Source organism: Mercenaria mercenaria, chromosome 10, assembly GCF_021730395.1.
Source record: "Mercenaria mercenaria strain notata chromosome 10, MADL_Memer_1, whole genome shotgun sequence".
NCBI lineage: Eukaryota > Metazoa > Mollusca > Bivalvia > Venerida > Veneridae > Mercenaria > Mercenaria mercenaria.
This window is the reverse complement of record NC_069370.1, coordinates 1013520-1033064: the sequence shown is the minus strand read 5'-3', so window position 1 is coordinate 1033064 and position 19545 is coordinate 1013520. Positions and strand designations below refer to the sequence as shown.

Sequence of the window (19545 nt, the reverse complement as noted above, 5' to 3'; positions counted from 1 at the left end):
CCACCCCCACCCACCCAAAAGAACAAGTTTGTATTCTGTAATAAACAAAGTGTATGTTTCAAGTATGTGTGATGCTAATGGTACAGAGACAGTTTTTGATAAAACACATGTGTAAGTATAATTTTGATATGATACTATACATTGTAGAAAAATATCATAGTATAGAAACAAGAAGGTTTAAAACAACACAGATGTTGATAAACACCATCTGCCCAATTGGCATAACTTTGCTCATATTGTGGGGCTTATTTTGCAAAGCTTGCTAAGATATTCATCTTATTTTTACATGGGATTATCATTATACCTGGAAGTTACTGATGTTTGGTGGTAATAACAGTATCTTTAAGAGTCTGAAGTCAAATATTTTAATGTTGTTTTTATGCCCCTGATGGGAGGCATCGGGAGGCATATTAGTTTTCAACTGTCCGTCCGTTCGTTTGTCACAGCGTTAACTTTTTGCATGAAGGCACTTGACTCGCGAAACCACTGCATCCAGGACCTTCACACTTCACATGCTGATAGTACTTATTGAGTACACGACCCCTATTGACTTTGGGGTCACTAGGTCAAAGGTCAAGGTGCTGTGGGGGGCAGTTGTCACCATTAGTGACAGCTCTTGTTTTTCTGGCTTTTCCTTTAAATTCAAATTGTTGAGCTGCTCATCCAAGACATGTAGGTCACATGTTTAATCCTCTCGTAAAACCATTCTGCACTTGTAATTGATTAACCTGTTTAAAATATCTATATTAAAGGAAGTAGACACATTAAAATGACACCATATACTAGGGCTGTCATCGATAGAAACGATACCGATGTATCAACGATATTTTTTGGTCGATCGATTATCGATTCCCATTTTCAAAAATCGATATTTTACAGAGAGAAAAAACTATCAAGAAAAACACTGAAACCCTCAAAAACAAAGTTGTAAATTTGGATAAATGCAAAAGAGGAGTGAAGGCAAAATAGAAATGGAAGATGTTATTAATTTTTATTTATTTCTTTTATTTCATAAATACAAATTCAACACAATCAAACAGTAATATGAAAAGTAGGCAATAAAACTAAAAATAGCATTTACAGAAAGGTATATAGTAAGCATATGAACAAATAGGTTGTTAATCTAACTTAATAATCGATGTATTGATGTATCGTCGATATTTGTCCTCTGATATATCGGTATCGTCGATATGCCTAAGACCCAATCAGTGACAGCCCTACCATAAACACTGGCAACACTGGATATGAAGTTAAAGGACTGACCTCCCTCAATTATAAATATCTATTTTATCAGACGTTTATCATATATTCCTCCATGCGTTTTTGGTAGAGACAGGGGGAATGGTTTTAGGTTCGATTCCCGAGGTGGGCATCTTTTTTTTCTTGATTTTGCGTTTTTGAGATAGTTTAAAAACAAAAACTCCTATTCTAATGTTCATAATATGACCAAACTTCAATTTTAAAGAAATACACCCATTATTTTTAGCTCAACTATTCGAAGAATAAGTAGAGCTATCGTACTCACCACTGCGTCAGTGTCAGCGTCGGCGTCACACCTTGGTTAAGTTTTTCGAACCAGTCCACATTTTGACAAAGTCTTTTGAGATAAAGCTTTGAAACTTTCAACACTTGTTTACCATCACCATGACTAGTTATAGGCAAGAGCACATAACTCCATCAAGGATTTTGGCTGAATTATGGCCCCTTTTTGACTTAGAAATCTAGGTTAAGTTTTTCGTACCAGTTCATATTTTGACAAAGTCTTTTGAGATAAAGCTTTGAAACTTTCAACACCTGTTTACCATCACCATGTCCAATTATAGGCAAGAGTACATAACTCCATCAAGGATTTTGACTGAATTATGGCCCCTTTTGACATAGAAATCTGGGTTAAGTTTTTCGTACCAGTTATTATTTTGTGTAAAATGTTTGACATATGGCTTTGAAACTTTTATGACTTGTTCAGTATAATAGTCTCTATCTGTAGGAAAGGGTACATAACTCTGTCATCTATTTTGGCTGAATTATGGCCCTTTTTGGACTTGGAAATTTGTTCGGTTTTAATACAACGTACAGGTTTTGTCAAAACTATTTGACATATTGCTTTTAAACTTAGAACACATGTTTATCATCATGATTTCAATCTGTAGGCAAGAGTACATAACTCTGACAACTAGTTTGGCTGAATTATTGCCCTTTTTAGCTCATCTGATTTTTTGAAAAAAAATGATGAGTTATTGTCATCACTTGAGCGGTTGTCGGCGTCGGCGTCGGCGTCGGCGTTGCCTGGTTAAGTTTTATGTTTAGGTCAGCTTTTCTCCTAAACTATCAAAGCTATTGCTTTGAAACTTGGAATACTTGTTCACCATCATAAGCTGACCCTGTATAGCAAGAAACATAACTCCATCTTGCTTTTTGCAAGATTTATGGCTCCTTTTGTACTTAGAAAATATCAGATTTCTTGGTTAAGTTTTATGTTTAGGTCAACTTTTCTCCTAAAACTATCAAAGCTATTGCTTTGAAACTTGGAATACTTGTTCACCATCATAAGCAGACCCTGTACATCAAGAAACATAACTCCATCTTGCTTTTTGCAAGATTTATTGCCCCTTTTGGACTTAGAAAATCAGTTTTCTTGGTTAAGTTTTATGTTTAGGTCAGCTTTTATCCTAACTATCAAAAGCTATTGCTTTTAAAACTTGCAACACTTGTTCACCATCATAAGTTGACCCTGTATAGCAAGAAACATAACTCCGTCCTGCTTTTTGCAAGATTTATGGCCCCTTTTGGACTTAGAAAATATCAGATTTCTTGGTTAAGTTTTATGTTTAGGTCAACTTTTTCTCTTAAACTATCAAAGCTATTGCTTTGAAACTTGCAACACTTGTTCACCATCATAAGCTGACCCTGTACAGCAAGCAACATAACTCCATCCTGCTTTTTGCAAGAATTATTGCCCCTTTTGGACTTAGAAAATCATTTTCTTGGTTGAGTATTATGTTTAAGTCAACTTTTCTCATAAACTATCAAAGCTATTGCTTTAAAACTTGCAACAGTTTTTCACCATCATAAGTGGACACTGTACATTAAGAAACATAACTCTATCCTGCTTTTTGCAAGAATGATGGCCCTTTTTAGACTTAGAAAATCATGGGTAGGACAATATTTCTATTACACAAAAAAAATCAGATGAGCGTCAGCACCCGCAAGGCGGTGCTCTTGTTGGACTTTGAAATTGGTTCACACATTGCTATTTAGTGCAAGACTTATCGAAATCCACAAATACAGGAACGTTGTTTGTCTAATCTTGTTTTTCCTTTTGTCTGAATATCTGTGGTAATATTTTGACCCTATTCTTCAATCAATTCTTCGAATAGATGAGCGCGCTGTCATCCGACAGCTCTTGTTAGCTTAAATCTTGAGGTCAGTGCCTTTAACACTACAGTATAAATATTCAGTGATTATTATAACTTAATAAAGTTTAAAATAAGATTAGATTAAGTAAGAATCACCAAATATGTGGGGAGATATTCCAGATATCTGTAATATTATTTTCATTGTTAATGTCTTGTTATATTTTTAGGACTTGTTTAGTCACTTGGGGAAAGTTTGCACACGGAGTGTATGGAATGGATGTGTGCCGTTATCAGAAGATGATCCAGAAATATCAAACATTATCTCTAAAGAGAAGAAGAGACAAGTATATGGGCTAGAACTTATTGCATCAGAGGTAAGGTTCACACTTAGAACTGCTGCAGGGGCGACGCAATCTGATTTGAAGACTTGTCCATTTTTGCCAGTTGTGACCTTCTGCTTGTCAGTATATTGGCTATATAGTAAAATATGGTCAACTTCTACGTATGGGACTAGCTCGGCAAGTGTGACATTTAGTTTCCTCGCGACTATGCCTTTGTTACATGTATCAGTCATTGAACCAGTTGATGCTTTCATTGATGTTTTATCGTATATTAATTATTATGCGTGACTGACTTACTCAAGAGAGAGGAATAATCTTTTGTCTTGGGGTATGTAGTGTCTGTCTTTCTATGTATATTGTCATTCTGCTGGTCTAAAGATTTTTCTTTGAAATTTTATTGAGCACGTCGGTTGACAGGCAGATGTATACATTTTGCCAAAAGCAGTTGAACACAAACGTCACTGTTAATGTTGTTCATGATTGCATTTTATTATTCCTATACTCATATAAGTAATAAAGTTATGAGTTTTTTGTAGAGAACATGTTTGCAATGCACAAAACTATGTACAAGTCATTTAAATTGTATAAAGAACTGGGCTAGTATCGCTGAGATATTGTCAGAATTGTAATTGAAATTCTGTAAAACAGAAACGCAGATTTTGATAATGAGAATATCACCTGAAATAAACCATATTCCTTTTAATTCAGGAAGTTTTGATTATTACGTGACTGTATATTAATATCAACAATCTGTGCAGTTATATTTTGTCATAATTAGTCTGTGCATTCATCCAATGTACTATGATATTATATGCAGTAACTTTTAGTTTTCCATTTATGAAACTTTTTATTAGCTGCAAGTCTTGTTTGTTAGTGAACAAAATCTTTTTTGTTTTCATAAGCTTTGTGATCAGAGTTGTATTATTTATTTAGAGATTTAATATTCCTTTCCAGAACTATACAGGTCTGTACACTTTGTAAAAAAGATTAAAAAATACAAACCCTTGAAAATTTTTGTGTCAACAGTTTCATAAAATTTTGTTTATTGACTTGTTAAAATCATCTTGAGTTTTCGAAAAAGATAATTTTTGATATGGCTGAAGAAAACATTGAAAACATCTTGTGTTCTGAATCCGGGGCATCCATGGCCAAGTGGTTAATGTCACTGACTTCGAATCACTTGCCCCCACTGCTGTGGTATCGAAACGTCTTTTGGGGTGTAGAATTCTTTGATGTTAGGAAGCCATCAAGCTGGCTAATGGAAGATCAGTGTTTGGGCACCTGTGGTCTGTCTCTGCTAAGAATAGCTGGAAAGTCACCATGTGACCTTCAGTTGTGGTAGTGTGGTGTTAAACTAAATAAAATATATTCTGAATCTGCAAATCAAAATTTCAAATAAAAAACGGCCAAAATGTTTTGCTGTACCAAAATTGATACCTGTTAGAACTGTGAAACTTGGGTATACAACTTATATAGTAAGATCATCATGTATTAAAATGGCACTTTTACTATATTTCCAAAGTCAAAATATGATATTAGAATAAATTTATGAAAAGGTATGAAAAAGTAAAATTTTGTCATAGAACATTGATATATGTAGGTATTAAACACATGTCAGATCTTAATTTCTGTTGATGTTTATTGCAGAACTTTGCCAGCCAGGCTGTGATAGAAGCTCTAGGTTCTTGCTTAACTAACAAGTATTCTGAGGGCTACCCTGGTGCAAGGTATGTCTGTTCTAAACTGTATATTTCATGATATATTTAAACATTTTCATTTGCAAATACATGTAGATTAGTACTAATGTTAAAGGTCAGATTTTTTAGCTCACCTGAGCACACAGCACTCATGGTGAGGTTTTAGGACCTTTGGATGTTGGCCTTCTGTTGCCCAAAGTTTCTTTTAAGAACTTCTCCTGGTTTCAACACAACTTCCAAGGAATGTTCCTTGGATGATCCCCTTTCAGACAGTTTCAGATGTATGTCATCCACACAGAATTCTGATTGCAATGAAAACCAAAATGAAAAACTTTGAAAATCTTCCTTTCAAAAACTGCTGGACCAATTTCTAAGTAATGTTCCGTGCATGACTGTCTGCAGTCTGTTTTGTCATGTGCAAGACCCAGACCCCTAGCTCTTAGGTCAAGTTTAGACTTAGAAGTCAAATTTAATGTTAACAGGGTGTGTTTCGTGTCCAGTTCATAACATCCATGAAGGGATTTTGAAATAACTTTGCATAAATGTTCACAATAATGAGACAACATGTCATGCACAAGACCCAGACCCCTAGCTCCAAGGTCAAGGTCAGACTTAGAAGTCAAAGGTTAATATGGCTTGTTTTTTGTTAGGTCCATAACTCTGCCATCGATGAAGGGATTTCAAAATTACTTGGCATAAATGCTCGGGAGCATTTGTCACTCACTAATAGTGACAGCTCTTGTTTAAGTTTAAATGTTAGAGTATCAAAATGTAACAAAATATCTTTTGCAACTAAAATCTATTATTGACAAGAGCTGAAATACCAATTAAGGGGCTCGGAATAATGAGAAAAGGGCATATAGTTCCAGACCCCTATAAAAATACAATAGAAAAAAATAGAAAAGATATATATACAGCATTAACCAATTACATGAATAAACAGTACCAGTGCATCATCACAGTCAGTTTCCCTGAGTTTAACCGCACTCATGATATTATTTCATGTGACCACGTAAATTGTAATAACTAGTTTATATTTGTATTGACATGTCCTTCTTATAAGAATTGACTAAAGAAGTCTGGGATGTAAAATTCTTTGACAACGACTAATGTTTATTGTAATTTTTCAAAGGACAACAAGAATTATTCCAAGTTTCGGGATGTTTTTAGCTTGGCTATTCATAGAATAGTAGAGCTGTTGGATTCGCCCATGGTTATGGATGGAAACTTCACACACTTATTTACTGTACTGTGATAAACTGACTTACATTGCACAGGTTCCATAACTCTGTTTTGCTTTTTTACAAAATTATGCCCCTTTTTCAACTTAGAATTTTTTGGTTAAGGTTTTGTATGTAAGCTGGTATCTCAGTACTCACTAATGGGAATGGATTGAAACTTCACACCTTGTTCACTGACATGATCTGACATGCACAAAGGCAGGTCTCATAACTTTATTTTGCTTTTTTACAAAATTATGCCCCTTTTTCAACTTAGAATTTTTTGGTTAAGGTTTTGTATGTAAGCTGGTATCTCAGTACTCACTAATTGGAATGGATTGAAACTTCACACCTTGTTCACTGACATGATCTGACATGCACAAAGCAGGTCTCATAACTTTATTTTGCTTTTTTACAAAATTATGCCCCTTTTTCAACTTAGAATTTTTTGGTTAAGGTTTTGTATGTAAGCTAGTATCTCAGTCTCCACTAATGGGAAAGGATTGAAACTTCACACACTTGTTCACTGTCATGATATGACATGCAGTGCAAAGGGTCAATAACTCAACTTCGAATTTTACAAAATTATGCCCCTTTTTCAACATAGGAGTTTTGGGTTAAATTCTTATATGTAAGCTGGTATCTCAGTACCCACTAATGGGAATGGATTGAAGCTTCACACACTTGTCCACTGTCATGAGCTGATAAGCACTATGCAGGTTCCATAACCCTTTTTTGCTTTTTTACTAAATTATACCCCTTTTTCGACTTCCATATTCATTCAATCCACAAGGCTGTTGAATAGTCAAGCGTTGCTGTCCTCCGACAGCTCTTGTTTTTTTAGACAATTGCAAATGGAAAAAATTAGAAAAATTATATGTTTTCATTCAGGTACTATGGAGGTAATGAGTTTATTGATGAGGTAGAGAGACTTTGCCAGAAGCGGTCTCTTGAGGCATACCGATTGGATCCGGAAAAATGGGGAGTAAATGTGCAGCCATATTCCGGTTCGCCAGCTAACTTTGAGGTGTTTACGGGACTTCTGAAACCTCATGACAGAATTATGGGACTTGATTTACCCGATGGTGGACAGTGAGTATAAACTTTAGCCGGTACCCTGCTAAATTTCTATAATAAACTTGTCCATCTTCCAGTTTGGACAGTACCATTAACTGTTAAAAGGGGTGTTTTCCAAAAAGATACTGACTGAATGGCAAACAGTGCAGATCATGATCAGACTGCCCAAATGTGCAGGCTGATCATGATCTACATTGGTTGCAAAGGCAGAACCAATCATGTCCAGCATGATAAGGGTTAACATATGATTCTGTCAGACCAGCATTGCAGTGTCTGGATGATGAAGGGAAAGACAGCTGTTTTTCGCTTGGCTTTGTCAGTGTTGGATCATCTTAGACAGTTCAGTTCTGAAGTAAAATATTAGAAAAATTGAATATGGTATACATTCTACATAAATATTGTCAGTTTGTATCTGTGGCTGAATAAATTGAAATCATGGGTTGATCTTGTCTTAGATATGCATTTAAAGTACATTTGCTAAATAATACAAAAATACTTCTGCTCTAATTTTCAACCAGACAGTAACATGCAATGTTTTCATCTTTCAAGCTGTAAAGCTACAATAATTTTACATTCCTAGGAGTTTAATTAATTATTTAATAAATAAAAAATGTAATGGATGATTTTATGACCAGCTGTCCTGATGATTCATTTCCTTTTGCAGTTTTAATACATTAAAATAAGGTCTCATTTAGAGAAGTATACAAGTTTGTGATAAAGTCCATATATCTTTGAATGTCATGTCAATTATAAAACCTCTGTTTCAGTTTGACTCACGGATTCCAGACAGACACAAAGAGAATCTCGGCTACATCTATATATTTTGAGTCCATGCCATACAGGCTGGATGTAAGTTTTATACCGCACTTCCTAAGTCATACAGACTTTATGTCTGTTATATACCACACTAAGTTATACAAGCTTGATGTCAGTTAAATACCACACTAAGTTATACAAGCTTGATGTCAGGCTTGTTGTCTGTTATATACCACATAAGTCATACAGGTTTGATGTCAGTTATATACCACACTAAGTCATACAGGCTTGATGTCAGTTATATACCACACTAATTCATACAGGCTTGATGTCAGTTATATACCACTTGATGTCACTTATATAACAATTAAGTTGTACAGGTTTGAAATGAGTTATATGCCACACTGACTGCCATACAGGCTTGATGTAACTTGTATACCACAAGATCTCTGTCATACAGGCTTGTTGTCAAATATCTACCACACTGAGTCATACAGGCTTGGTGTCAGTTATAAATCATATTATTGTACCCCCCGACAACAAAGTTGTAAGGGGGGGGGGTATACTGGTTTCAGGTTGTCTGTCTGTCTGTCTGTCTGTCCGTCTGGTCGTCTGTCCGTAGACGCATTCTTGTGCGCACCATCTCTCCTTATCCCCTTGACAGAATTTAATGAAACTTCACACAAGTGATCAGTACCAACAGTAGTTGTGCATGGGGCATGTTAGGTTCTTTAAGAAAAAAAATTTGCAGAGTTATGGGACTTTGTTTTTTTTGTTACTATAGTATATACATAGACACAATCTTGTGCGCACCATCTCTCCTCATCCCCTTGACACAATTTAATGAAACTTCACACAAGTGATCAGTACCAACAGTAGTTGTGCAAGGGGCATGTTAGGTTCTTTAAGAAAAAAAATTTGCAGAGTTATGGGACTTTGTTTTTTTGTAACTATACTATATACATAGACACAATCTTGTGCGCACCATCTGTCCTCATCCCCTTGACACAATTTAATGAAACTTCACACAAGTGATCAGTACCAACAGTAGTTGTGCATGGGCCATGTTAGGTTCTTTTAGAAAAAAAATTTGCAGAGTTATGGGACTTTGTTTTTTTGTTACTATACTATATACATAGACACAATCTTGTGCGCACCATCTCTCCTCATCCCCTTGACAGAATTTAATGAAACTTCACACAACTGATCAGTAACAACAGTAGTTGTGCAAGGGGCATGTTAGGTTCTTTCAGAAAAAAAAATTGCAGAGTTATGGGACTTTGTTTTCTTGTTACTATACTATATACATAGACACAATCTTGTGCGCACCATCTCTCCTCATCCCCTTGACACAATTTAATGAAACTTCACACAACTGATCAGTAACAACAGTAGTTGTGCATGGGGCATGTTTAGGTTCTTTCAGCGACAAAAATTGCAGAGTTATGGGACTTTGTTTCTTGTTAACATACTATGTACATACAGCCTGCATATGCAATCTTGTGCGTGCCTAATCTACCAAACCCTTGCACACAATTTAATGAAACTTCACACAAGTGATCAGTACCAACCCTAGTTGTGCATGGTGCATGTTACATTCTTTTAGATAAATATTCTGCATAGTTATGGGTTTTTTGTTACTATATTGTATACATACAGTCCACATAATTATGCAGTCTTGTGTGTGTCAAATTCAATGTACTGTGTCAGTGCATGCGGGGGGTACATTCATCACCTTTAGTGATAGCTCTAGTTGAATCTGTGTCATACAGAGTATTGAATCTATGTCAGACAGAGTATTGAATCTATGTCAGACAGAGTATTGAATCTTGTCGTACAGAGTATTGAATCTATGTCAGACAGAGTATTGAATCTATGTCAGACAGAGTATTGAATCTTGTCATACAGAGTATTGAATCTATGTCAGACAGAGTATTGAATCTTGTGTCATACAAGCCTGATGTCAGTTAAATGCCACACTGTTGGAGCCCTGTAATTGAGGCTTGATGTCAGTTTTATATATCTCACTATAAAATCTATGCCATACAAGCTTAATCTTAGTAAATACAACACTTCTGAATCTGTGTCACATAGGCTTTATGTCAGTTGAACAACAAGGTAATTTATCTAGGCCATACAGGTTCTGTGTAACTTACGTCTTTTATTATGCCATTCAGGCTTTATATAATTATGTTACATAAAGTGAAATCATTTAATTTTGTTGCTTTGGTCTCAACAGCTATTTCATGCTAATTCAAATTCACAGATTTTGACTTTTGGAGATCTGATATGAAGGCTTATTTGTTTGTCTAAATTGAAATTCATGGATGGATGCAATTACTTGCTTGTACATCTGCCTGCTGCAGGACTCAATACTGCACTGAAGACTGTCTAGGCAAGAGTCTTTAACATTTGGCAGCAAGAGCCCCCATCCATTATTAGGAGAAAAAAGTAATTTCTGCTTAAAATTAATTTTTTAGGAACAAAAATGGTAATTGAATAAAATGCTAAAGAGGTCAGTGTTTTAGTGAAAATAATATACTTTTTTAACATTTCTTTCTGTTATAGCCAAAGACAGATCTGATAGATTATGATAAACTTCGAGAAACTGCGAAACTTTTCCGTCCAAAGTTGATCATAGCCGGTACAACAGCGTATTCCAGACTTCTCGACTACAAGGCATATAGAGAAGTAAGTAAAGATATCTGTTATGTAAGGCTTACACGGGAGCTGTTATAATAGTACTATGTATATCGTCTGCCATATAACGTATTCCATTTAACTTTTTCTCGGCGATATATGGCCTTTTTGTGTCGGTTCGCCATAAAACCCAACTCATTCATTCATTAACTTTATTGTAGAAAAATGGCTACACTGTTTCAGATAAGAAATTGTTAAAAAAAATAAGTTAAATGCTTGGTATAAAATCTAGGGGATTACTTGCCATTGCTTGGTATATAATCTTGGGGATTACTTGCCATTGCTTGGTATATAATCTTGGGGATTACTTGCCATTGCTAAAATTGTCTTGCATTGTAAGCTTGCACCTTTTGAAAAAGAATATTTTATTATTCCACCGTCATTAATATTGGGGAAGTTGGGGCCATTTAGTGTTCTCCAGTCCAAGTGTGTTAGTCAGTCTGTGTGTGTTCACAAAGTCATGTCTGCTATAAAACATTTCATGCATGCAGGTATATTTAAATAACTTAGCTAAGACTTTCACCAATGACAATGTGCTGCTTGCAAGACATATATCCGCTTTCCAGTAGTCGAGGTTAGAGGTCAGTGATTTAACCCTTATCATGCTGGACATGATCGATTCTGCCTTTGCGACCAGTGTAGATCATGATCAGCCTGCACATCCGTACAGTCTGATCATGATCTGCACTGTTCGCTTTTAGGTAAGCACCCCTTTTAAAAGTTAATGGTATTGTCCAAATTGAAAGATGGACAAGTTCATTATAGAAATTTAGCAGGGTAAGGGTTAAGGTAATTTTTCTGGTCTGCCTTATAACTGTGTCATGCGCAAACCCCAGGTTCCTATCTCAATGGTCAAGGTCACAGTTTGAGGTCAAAGGTCATGTCAGATCTTGTCCGGCCCATAACTTTGAAATGCATTGAGGAATTTTGTTTATATTTGGCATGAATGTTTAACTGAATGGGATGGACTCTATCTCTAAGGTCAAGGTCACAGTTATGGGTCAAAGGGCAGGCTGGAGATGTTGCCCTTGGGCATCGAGTTCTTGTGTGATCTGTATAAATGGATCGGTACTTAAATAAGTATAAACCTTTTAAGATTTTAGGAAATAAAAATTTCATAAAACTTAACATGCCTCCTTAATGTCATAATAATGATTTATTTAAAATGTTTAATTTACTAATGGCTCATTTAAAAATGTCTTACTTAACTTACTGATGATACATTCAAAATGTTTTATTGTCAAAGTGCCATTACTGAAAGTACAGACACTAGTCTGCTGTGTCTTAACATCACTTACAGTGGAGATTCATGTTATAAGGACATATTTCTACTTGAAACTGATTAGCAATTTGGACAAGGCCTAAATGATCCATGATTTGAAAAAATGTTTGAGAGCTCATTGCAGGATGCTACACACCAAATTTGGTGAAAATTATTTCCATTGGCCTGACTGTATTAAGTCATTGAAAAGTTCATAATTTCTCCACTTACAGATGAATTTAAAACATTTTGCCTTTCCTATCCATTTGTGTGTGTGTGTGTGTTTGTTTTTTGTTTGTTTGTGTGTTCGGGAAAGGGTGGTGTTGGTGTCTGGGCCATAACTTTGACATGCATAGTCCGATTTCAGAATGATTTGACACAAATGATAAGCATGGATAGACGATATGTCATTCGCAAAACCATTTCACTAGCTCAAAGGTCAAGGTCACAGTCCTTTGTTGAACTTAGCCAATTTTCAGTACATAAGTGGTCTTTGTGTCCGGGCCATAACTTTGACATGCATGGTCCAATTTCAGAATAATTTGACACAAATGATAAGCATGGATAGACGATGTGTCCTGCACAAAACCATTTCACTAGCTCAAAGGTCAAGGTCACAGTCCTTGGTTGAACTTAGTCAATTTCACTACATACATGTATATACTGATAATGTGGTATTTGTGTCTGGTCCATAACTTTTAACATGCATGGTCCAATTTCAAAATAATTCGACACATATGATAAGCATGGATAGACAATGTTTCATGCGCAAAAACCATTTCACTAGTTCAAAGGTCAAGGTCACAGTCCTTGGTTGAACTTAGCCAATTTTCACTACATACACAGATTACTAATTTTCTGATTTTCCTTAGGAATCCTACAATATTTTTTTTTGTAAATAAATAGGGCCAAGGGTCCTTCTTTTAGTTTGTGAGCAGTACCATGCCTGTGACCTTTCTCATGTTGCGGGGGCATCTGTGTCTGTGACACATTTCTAGTTTAAATTTTGAGACAAATTTGCACTTATTTTCAGATTTGTGATGAAGTTCATGCAATAATGATGGCAGACATGTCCCATATATCAGGGCTTGTAGCGGCAGACGTTATTCCATCACCATTTGAGTATTCTGACATTGTTACTTCCACCACTCATAAAACACTAAGGGGACCAAGGTCAGTCTGGTTATTTGTTATTTACAGCTAAGATTGTATAGCAGCATGCTGATTGAGTACCCAAGTGATCCCTCTAATAGTATATGTCTAGTATTATGTTAAGAACAGTAACTTGAGTAGTTTGGATGGCTTTTGGCACGGTGTTCCTTGACGTTAGTGGTCCCTCCTGGTATAACTTTAGCGCCTGGCATAAATTAAAGTAATACCATAGATTTTAAGGCCAATTCTGGGTGGCTTTTAGCATGGTGAAAAAGGATCCAACAGGTCCCTATAGGTATTACTTTAGGCACTGGCAGGAACTAAAGTAGTACCAGAAACCTTGGTCAGTCATGGGCTAAATGAAAGATTTCAATCACTGGTGAGTCTCGAACCTGCAGTGGTAAAGTACAAGTGACTGATTTAGGGCAAAATCTTAATTTAAGTGGAAGACTTTGCGACTGTTGCAGAGTATTGATATTAAGTCTTTTTCCTTGTTTTTCCTCCCTTTACCCTTATGCTGGGCACAACTGATTCTGCCTTTGCAAGCAGTGCAGATCATGATCAGCCTGCACATCCATGCAGTCAGATCATGACCTGCACTGTTCGCCATTCAGTCAGTATCTTTTTTGTATGCACCCCTTTTGACTGTTAATGGTACTGTCCAAATTCAAAGATGGACATGTTCATTATAGAAATTTAGCAGGGTAAGGGTTAAATCTGTTTGAACAATAACAGGACACCAGATACAAAGCTTTGTCTTAATAATTTTTCAGAAATTACAGTAGTCATAAATTTTTTCTGTACTTCTAATGTAGCAGTAACTCACAAGTATTTTGCTTGTTTTATATTCAGGCCAGGTATAATCTTCCATTGCAAGGGAGTTAAGTATTTTGCTTGATCTATATTTAGAGAGGATATAATATGTCATTGTAAGGGAGCCATGTGTTCTGCTTGTTCAATAGTGCAGATATAATATTTCATTGTATGGGAGCCATGTGTTCTGCTTGTTCAATAGTGCAGATATAATATTCATTGTAAGGGAGCCATGTGTTCTGCTTGTTCAGTAGAGCAGATATAATATTTCATTGTATGGGAGCCATGTGTTCTGCTTGTTCAATAGTGCAGATATAATATTTCGTTGTATGGGAGCCATGTGTTCTGCTTGTTCAATAGTGCAGATATAATATTTCATTGTATGGGAGCCATGTGTTCTGCTTGTTCAATAGTGCAGATATAATATTTCATTGTATGGGACCATGTGTTCTGCTTGTTCAATAGTGCAGATATAATATTTCATTGTAAGGGAGCCATGTGTTCTGCTTGTTCAGTAGTGCAGATATAATATTTCATTGTAAGGGAGCTATGTGTTCTGCTTGTTCAATAGGGTGGATATAATATTTAATTATAAGGGAGCCATGTGTTCTGCTTGTTCAGTATTCAAGATGGGTATAATGATTTATCAAAAGGGAGGCGAGCATTCTGCTTGTTCTATATTCAGGGTGGGTTAAGTATTTTATTGTAAGGGAGCTAAGTGTTCTGCTTGTTCTATATTCAAGACAAATTTAATATTCTACCATAAAGGAGCTAAGTGTTCTGCTTGTTCTATATTCAAGGCAAATTTAATATTCTACCATAAAGGAGCTAAGTGTTCTGCTTGTTCTATATTTAAGGCAAATTTAATATTCTACCATAAAGGAGCTAAGTGTTCTGCTTATTCTATATTCAAGGCAAATTAATATTCTACCATAAGGAGCTAAGTGTTCTGCTGTTCTATATTCAAGACAAATTTAATATTCTACCATAAAGGAGCTAAGTGTTCTGCTTGTTCTATATTTAAGGCAAATTTAATATTCTACCATAAAGGAGCTAAGTGTTCTGCTTATTCTATATTCAAGGCAAATTTAATATTCTACCATAAAGGAGCTAAGTGTTCTGCTTATTCTATATTCAAGACAAATTTAATATTCTACCATAAAGGAGCTAAGTGTTCTGCTTGTTCTATATTTAAGGCAAATTTAATATTCTACCATAAAGGAGCTAAGTGTTCTGCTTATTCTATATTCAAGGCAAATTTAATATTCTACCATAAAGGAGCTAAGTGTTCTGCTTGTTCTATATTTAAGGCAAATTTAATATTCTACCATAAAGGAGCTAAGTGTTATGCTTATTCTATATTCAAGGCAAATTTAATATTCTACCATAAGGAGCTAAGTGTTCTGCTTGTTCTATATTCAAGGCAAATCTAATATTCTACCATAAAGGAGCTAAGTGTTCTGCTTATTCTATATTCAAGGCAAATTTAATATTCTACCATAACGGAGCTAAGTGTTCTGCTTGTTCTATATTTAGGGCCAGTGTAATATTTTATCATTATGGAACTAATTGTTCTGCTTGTTCTATATTTAGGGCCAGTGTAATATTTTATCATAAAGGAACTAATTGTTCTGCTTGTTCTATATTTAGGGCCAGTGTAATATTTTATCATAAAGGAACTAATTGTTCTGCTTGTTCTATATTTAGGGCCAGTGTAATATTTTATCATAAAGGAACTAATTGTTCTGCTTGTTCTATATTTAGTGCCTCTGCTTGTTCAATATTTAGGGCCAGTGTAATATTTTATCATAAAGGAACTAATTGTTCTGCTTGTTCTATATTTTAGGCCAGTGTAATATTTTATCATAAGGGAACTAATTGTTCTGCTTGTTCTATATTTAGGGCCATTGTAATATTTTATCATAAGGGAACTAATTGTTCTGCTTGTTTTATATTTAGGGCCATTGTAATATTTTATCATAAAGGAACTAATTGTTCTGCTTGTTCTATATTTAGGACAAGTATAAAATTCTTAATAGTAAGATTTAAATGTGTTCAGTATTCAGGGTGGGTATAATATTTTATTGTGAGGAGTAAGTATTCAGCTTCTTATACGCCCAGAGGGACGTATTATTTTATACCCCCCTGTGTCCGTCTGTCTGTCCGTCCGTTAGCAATTTCGTGTCCGCTCTGTAACTCTTGAACCCCTTGAAGGATTTCAAAGAAACTTGACACAAATGATCACCACATCGGGATGACTTGCAGAGCACATGTTCTGGATGGCTCGCTTCAAGGTCAAGGTCACACTTAGGGGTTAAAGGTCATATGAGTGTGTTTCGTGTCCGCTCTGTAACTCTTAAACCGTTAAAGGGTTTCAAAGAAACTTGACACAAATATTCACCACATTGGGACGACGTGCAGAACGCATGTTCTGGATGGCTTGCTTCAAGGTCAAGTTCACACTTAGGGTTCAATAGTCTTATGAGTGTGTTTCTTGTCCGCTCTTTAACTCTTGACCCCTTGAAGGATTGTAAAGAAACTTGATTACAAATGTTTACCACATCGAGACAATGTGCAGAGCGCATGTTCTGGATGTCTCGCTTCAAGGTCAAGGTCACACTTAAGGGTGAAAGGTCATTGCTCAGTAACTCTTGAATCCCTTGAAGGACTTCGAAGAAACTTGACACAAATGTTCACCATATCGAGACGATGTGCAGAGCGCATGTTCTGGATGGCTAGCTACAAGGTCAAGATCACACCTTAGGGGTCAAAGGTCATACCTTCAGGTGTATATTGCTCCGCATTGTGGTGCTCTTGTTTTATATTCTGGCAGATTTTAGTATATGCATTGTAAGGAGTTATGTTTTATATCCAGGGGTGATATTATATATTTTATTGTAAGGTAGTTAAATATTTTGCTTGTTCTATATTCAGGGCGGGTATAATATTTTATCGCAAGGGAGTTAAGGGACAAGACAAGAAGACGGGCAAGGATATCATGTATGACTATGAGAAGAAAATCAACTTCGCTGTATTTCCGTCACTACAGGGGGGACCACATCAACACCAGATAGCAGCTATAGCTGTTGCTATGAGACAGGTAGGTCAAATAAACTATTTACATAGGATAGCAACAATGCTGTTGAATTTTTATGCTGGCCTTTGAAAAACAGAGAGCTAATTGTTGTGGTCATGTCTGTCTGTTTATCTTTTAATACGTGAAAAATTTGGTCAGAATTGACCCCGCCCTTGGGTTCACTTGTTTTACATAGATTTATATCAGAACAACTAAAAGAATCTTCTTTACCAAAGCGTTTAGATATTTTGCATGTAGCAGTGTGGTTTTCCTCTACTAAATTGTTAAAGAACCATACTGTCTATTCGCAAAGAGCTAGGCCTAAGTTAGCCGTACAGGCCTGTATCTAAAAAGGATTTCTCTCTGTTCCGGGGGCATTATCTCAATCTGTCCCTCTGGTCAGATTGCTCTGTGTCTGTACTAGTAGAAGATGAATTTCGCGCCAAGTGTGGCTGCGTTTTGGCTGTGTAAAGCACTTTTGAATGTGTTGAATGTGTTTATCATGTAAAGGGCGCTATATAAATCTGGTATAATAATGATAATAAATTTGTTCAAATCATGTCCCTGGGTCTTAATTGGCGCAACCAAGGGCTTGATTTGTACTTCATAGACTTATATAAGAAAAAATTTTCCTTTCAAAAACTGTAATGCCCTGAGCCTAGGTACTTGACGTGTAGCATTGTTTAGTGATTCTATACCAAGTTTCATCGTATCATTCCCCTTGGATCAAAATTGGCCCCGTCCAACAAGCTGACTTAACAATGCAAATATGATCATATGTTGCATAACATATTTACACCCTGGAATGCGTAAAATCATGAACATTAGCCTTTTATATATCATTTAAAAAATCCAACATTTAAACTGTAAGCAGCATGAGTTTGAGTCAGGTGAGCGATATAGAACCAACATGATCCTCTTGTTCCTGGTAATTTTCATCAGAACGCAGTCATGCGGCTTTTTATTGTGCCATGCTGCCTTTCTTTAGTGCTGTATATGCCACATGCCCTTGTATTACCTGTCAGTTGAGTCCACCTGCTTAGCTAGATAGAAAGGGTGCAGATCTACTGATAGCTTGGTAATGAGTTTGATCCCTGGGTGAGGCAGATGTTCTCCAGGACGATTGATAAAAGACATTTTGCATGAAATCATTCGTCCTCCAGCTCTGATACATATTCATGTAGGCCATTGGCAGTTACTTTCGGAGAACAAGTAAGTACTGCTACAGAATCTAGGAAAACTAGCTACGCAAACTTCCCGCCATTGCATTACTAAAATACTTTTGAAAAACAACTCTGAACTCGAGACAAAGAAAATAGACAAAACTATCATATAAGTCCTGCCTTCATAATCTCACTTAAAATAATGACATCTGACTGTGTTTCACGCATCATGTAGTGTGTGAAATGACTGTATCAAGTGACATAACTAGGCAGACAACAATGCTTTTTTGCTTGACTTTTCGAAGAAAAAGTATAGCTATTGCACTCGCCTCGGTGTCGCCGTCACCGTTGGTTAAGTTTTTGATAAAGTCAAATATCTATTACTATCAAAGCTATTAACTTAATTAAATCTTAAAATAGTTATTTACTATCAAAGTCTACACCAGGAGAAACAATCCCCGTAACTCTGATTAAATTTTGACAGAGTTATGCCCCTTTTTAACTTAGAATTTTTTGGTTAAAGTTTTATAAAGTTTTTACTGACAAAAGCTCTAATTCAGAGTCAAGCACTGAGAAAAGTCGAGCGTGCTGTCTTATGGACAGCTCTTATTAAATACACTTGTTTATTAGATCCACTCAATTAGTGGTAATATGACCGTCAGTTTTTTTATGATTTGAATTTTTTTTAGGCTCAGCATCCAGAGTTCAAGGAGTACCAGTTACAAGTATTGAAGAACGCCCATCTACTTGGGGAGGAGCTAGTACAACGAGGATACGATGTGATCTCTGGTAAGTAGTCATATCTCACTGAAATATATCATCAGAAATAGTTTCAAGTAAGTGATTATATTGGTAGACATTTTTGTATCACAATTCAAGACTTTTCAAATTTTATATAAGGACTAGGACGAAGTGTATTTGTATGATTGCAGG

General features: G+C 35.8%; 1 protein-coding gene across 1 annotated transcript in view; it reads left to right on the top strand.

Annotated features, from left to right (window-relative positions):
• LOC123559943 (serine hydroxymethyltransferase, mitochondrial-like) overlaps positions 1-19545 on the top strand; it is a 38464-nt gene that overhangs the window by 7613 nt on the left and 11306 nt on the right. Inside the window, exons 2-9 of the mRNA XM_053552090.1 lie at positions 3584-3730; positions 5345-5424; positions 7506-7706; positions 8459-8540; positions 11016-11138; positions 13442-13581; positions 17308-17473; positions 19302-19401. Coding sequence (XP_053408065.1) covers positions 3584-3730; positions 5345-5424; positions 7506-7706; positions 8459-8540; positions 11016-11138; positions 13442-13581; positions 17308-17473; positions 19302-19401 — 1039 coding nt within the window. The remainder of the gene's footprint in view (positions 1-3583; positions 3731-5344; positions 5425-7505; positions 7707-8458; positions 8541-11015; positions 11139-13441; positions 13582-17307; positions 17474-19301; positions 19402-19545) is intronic.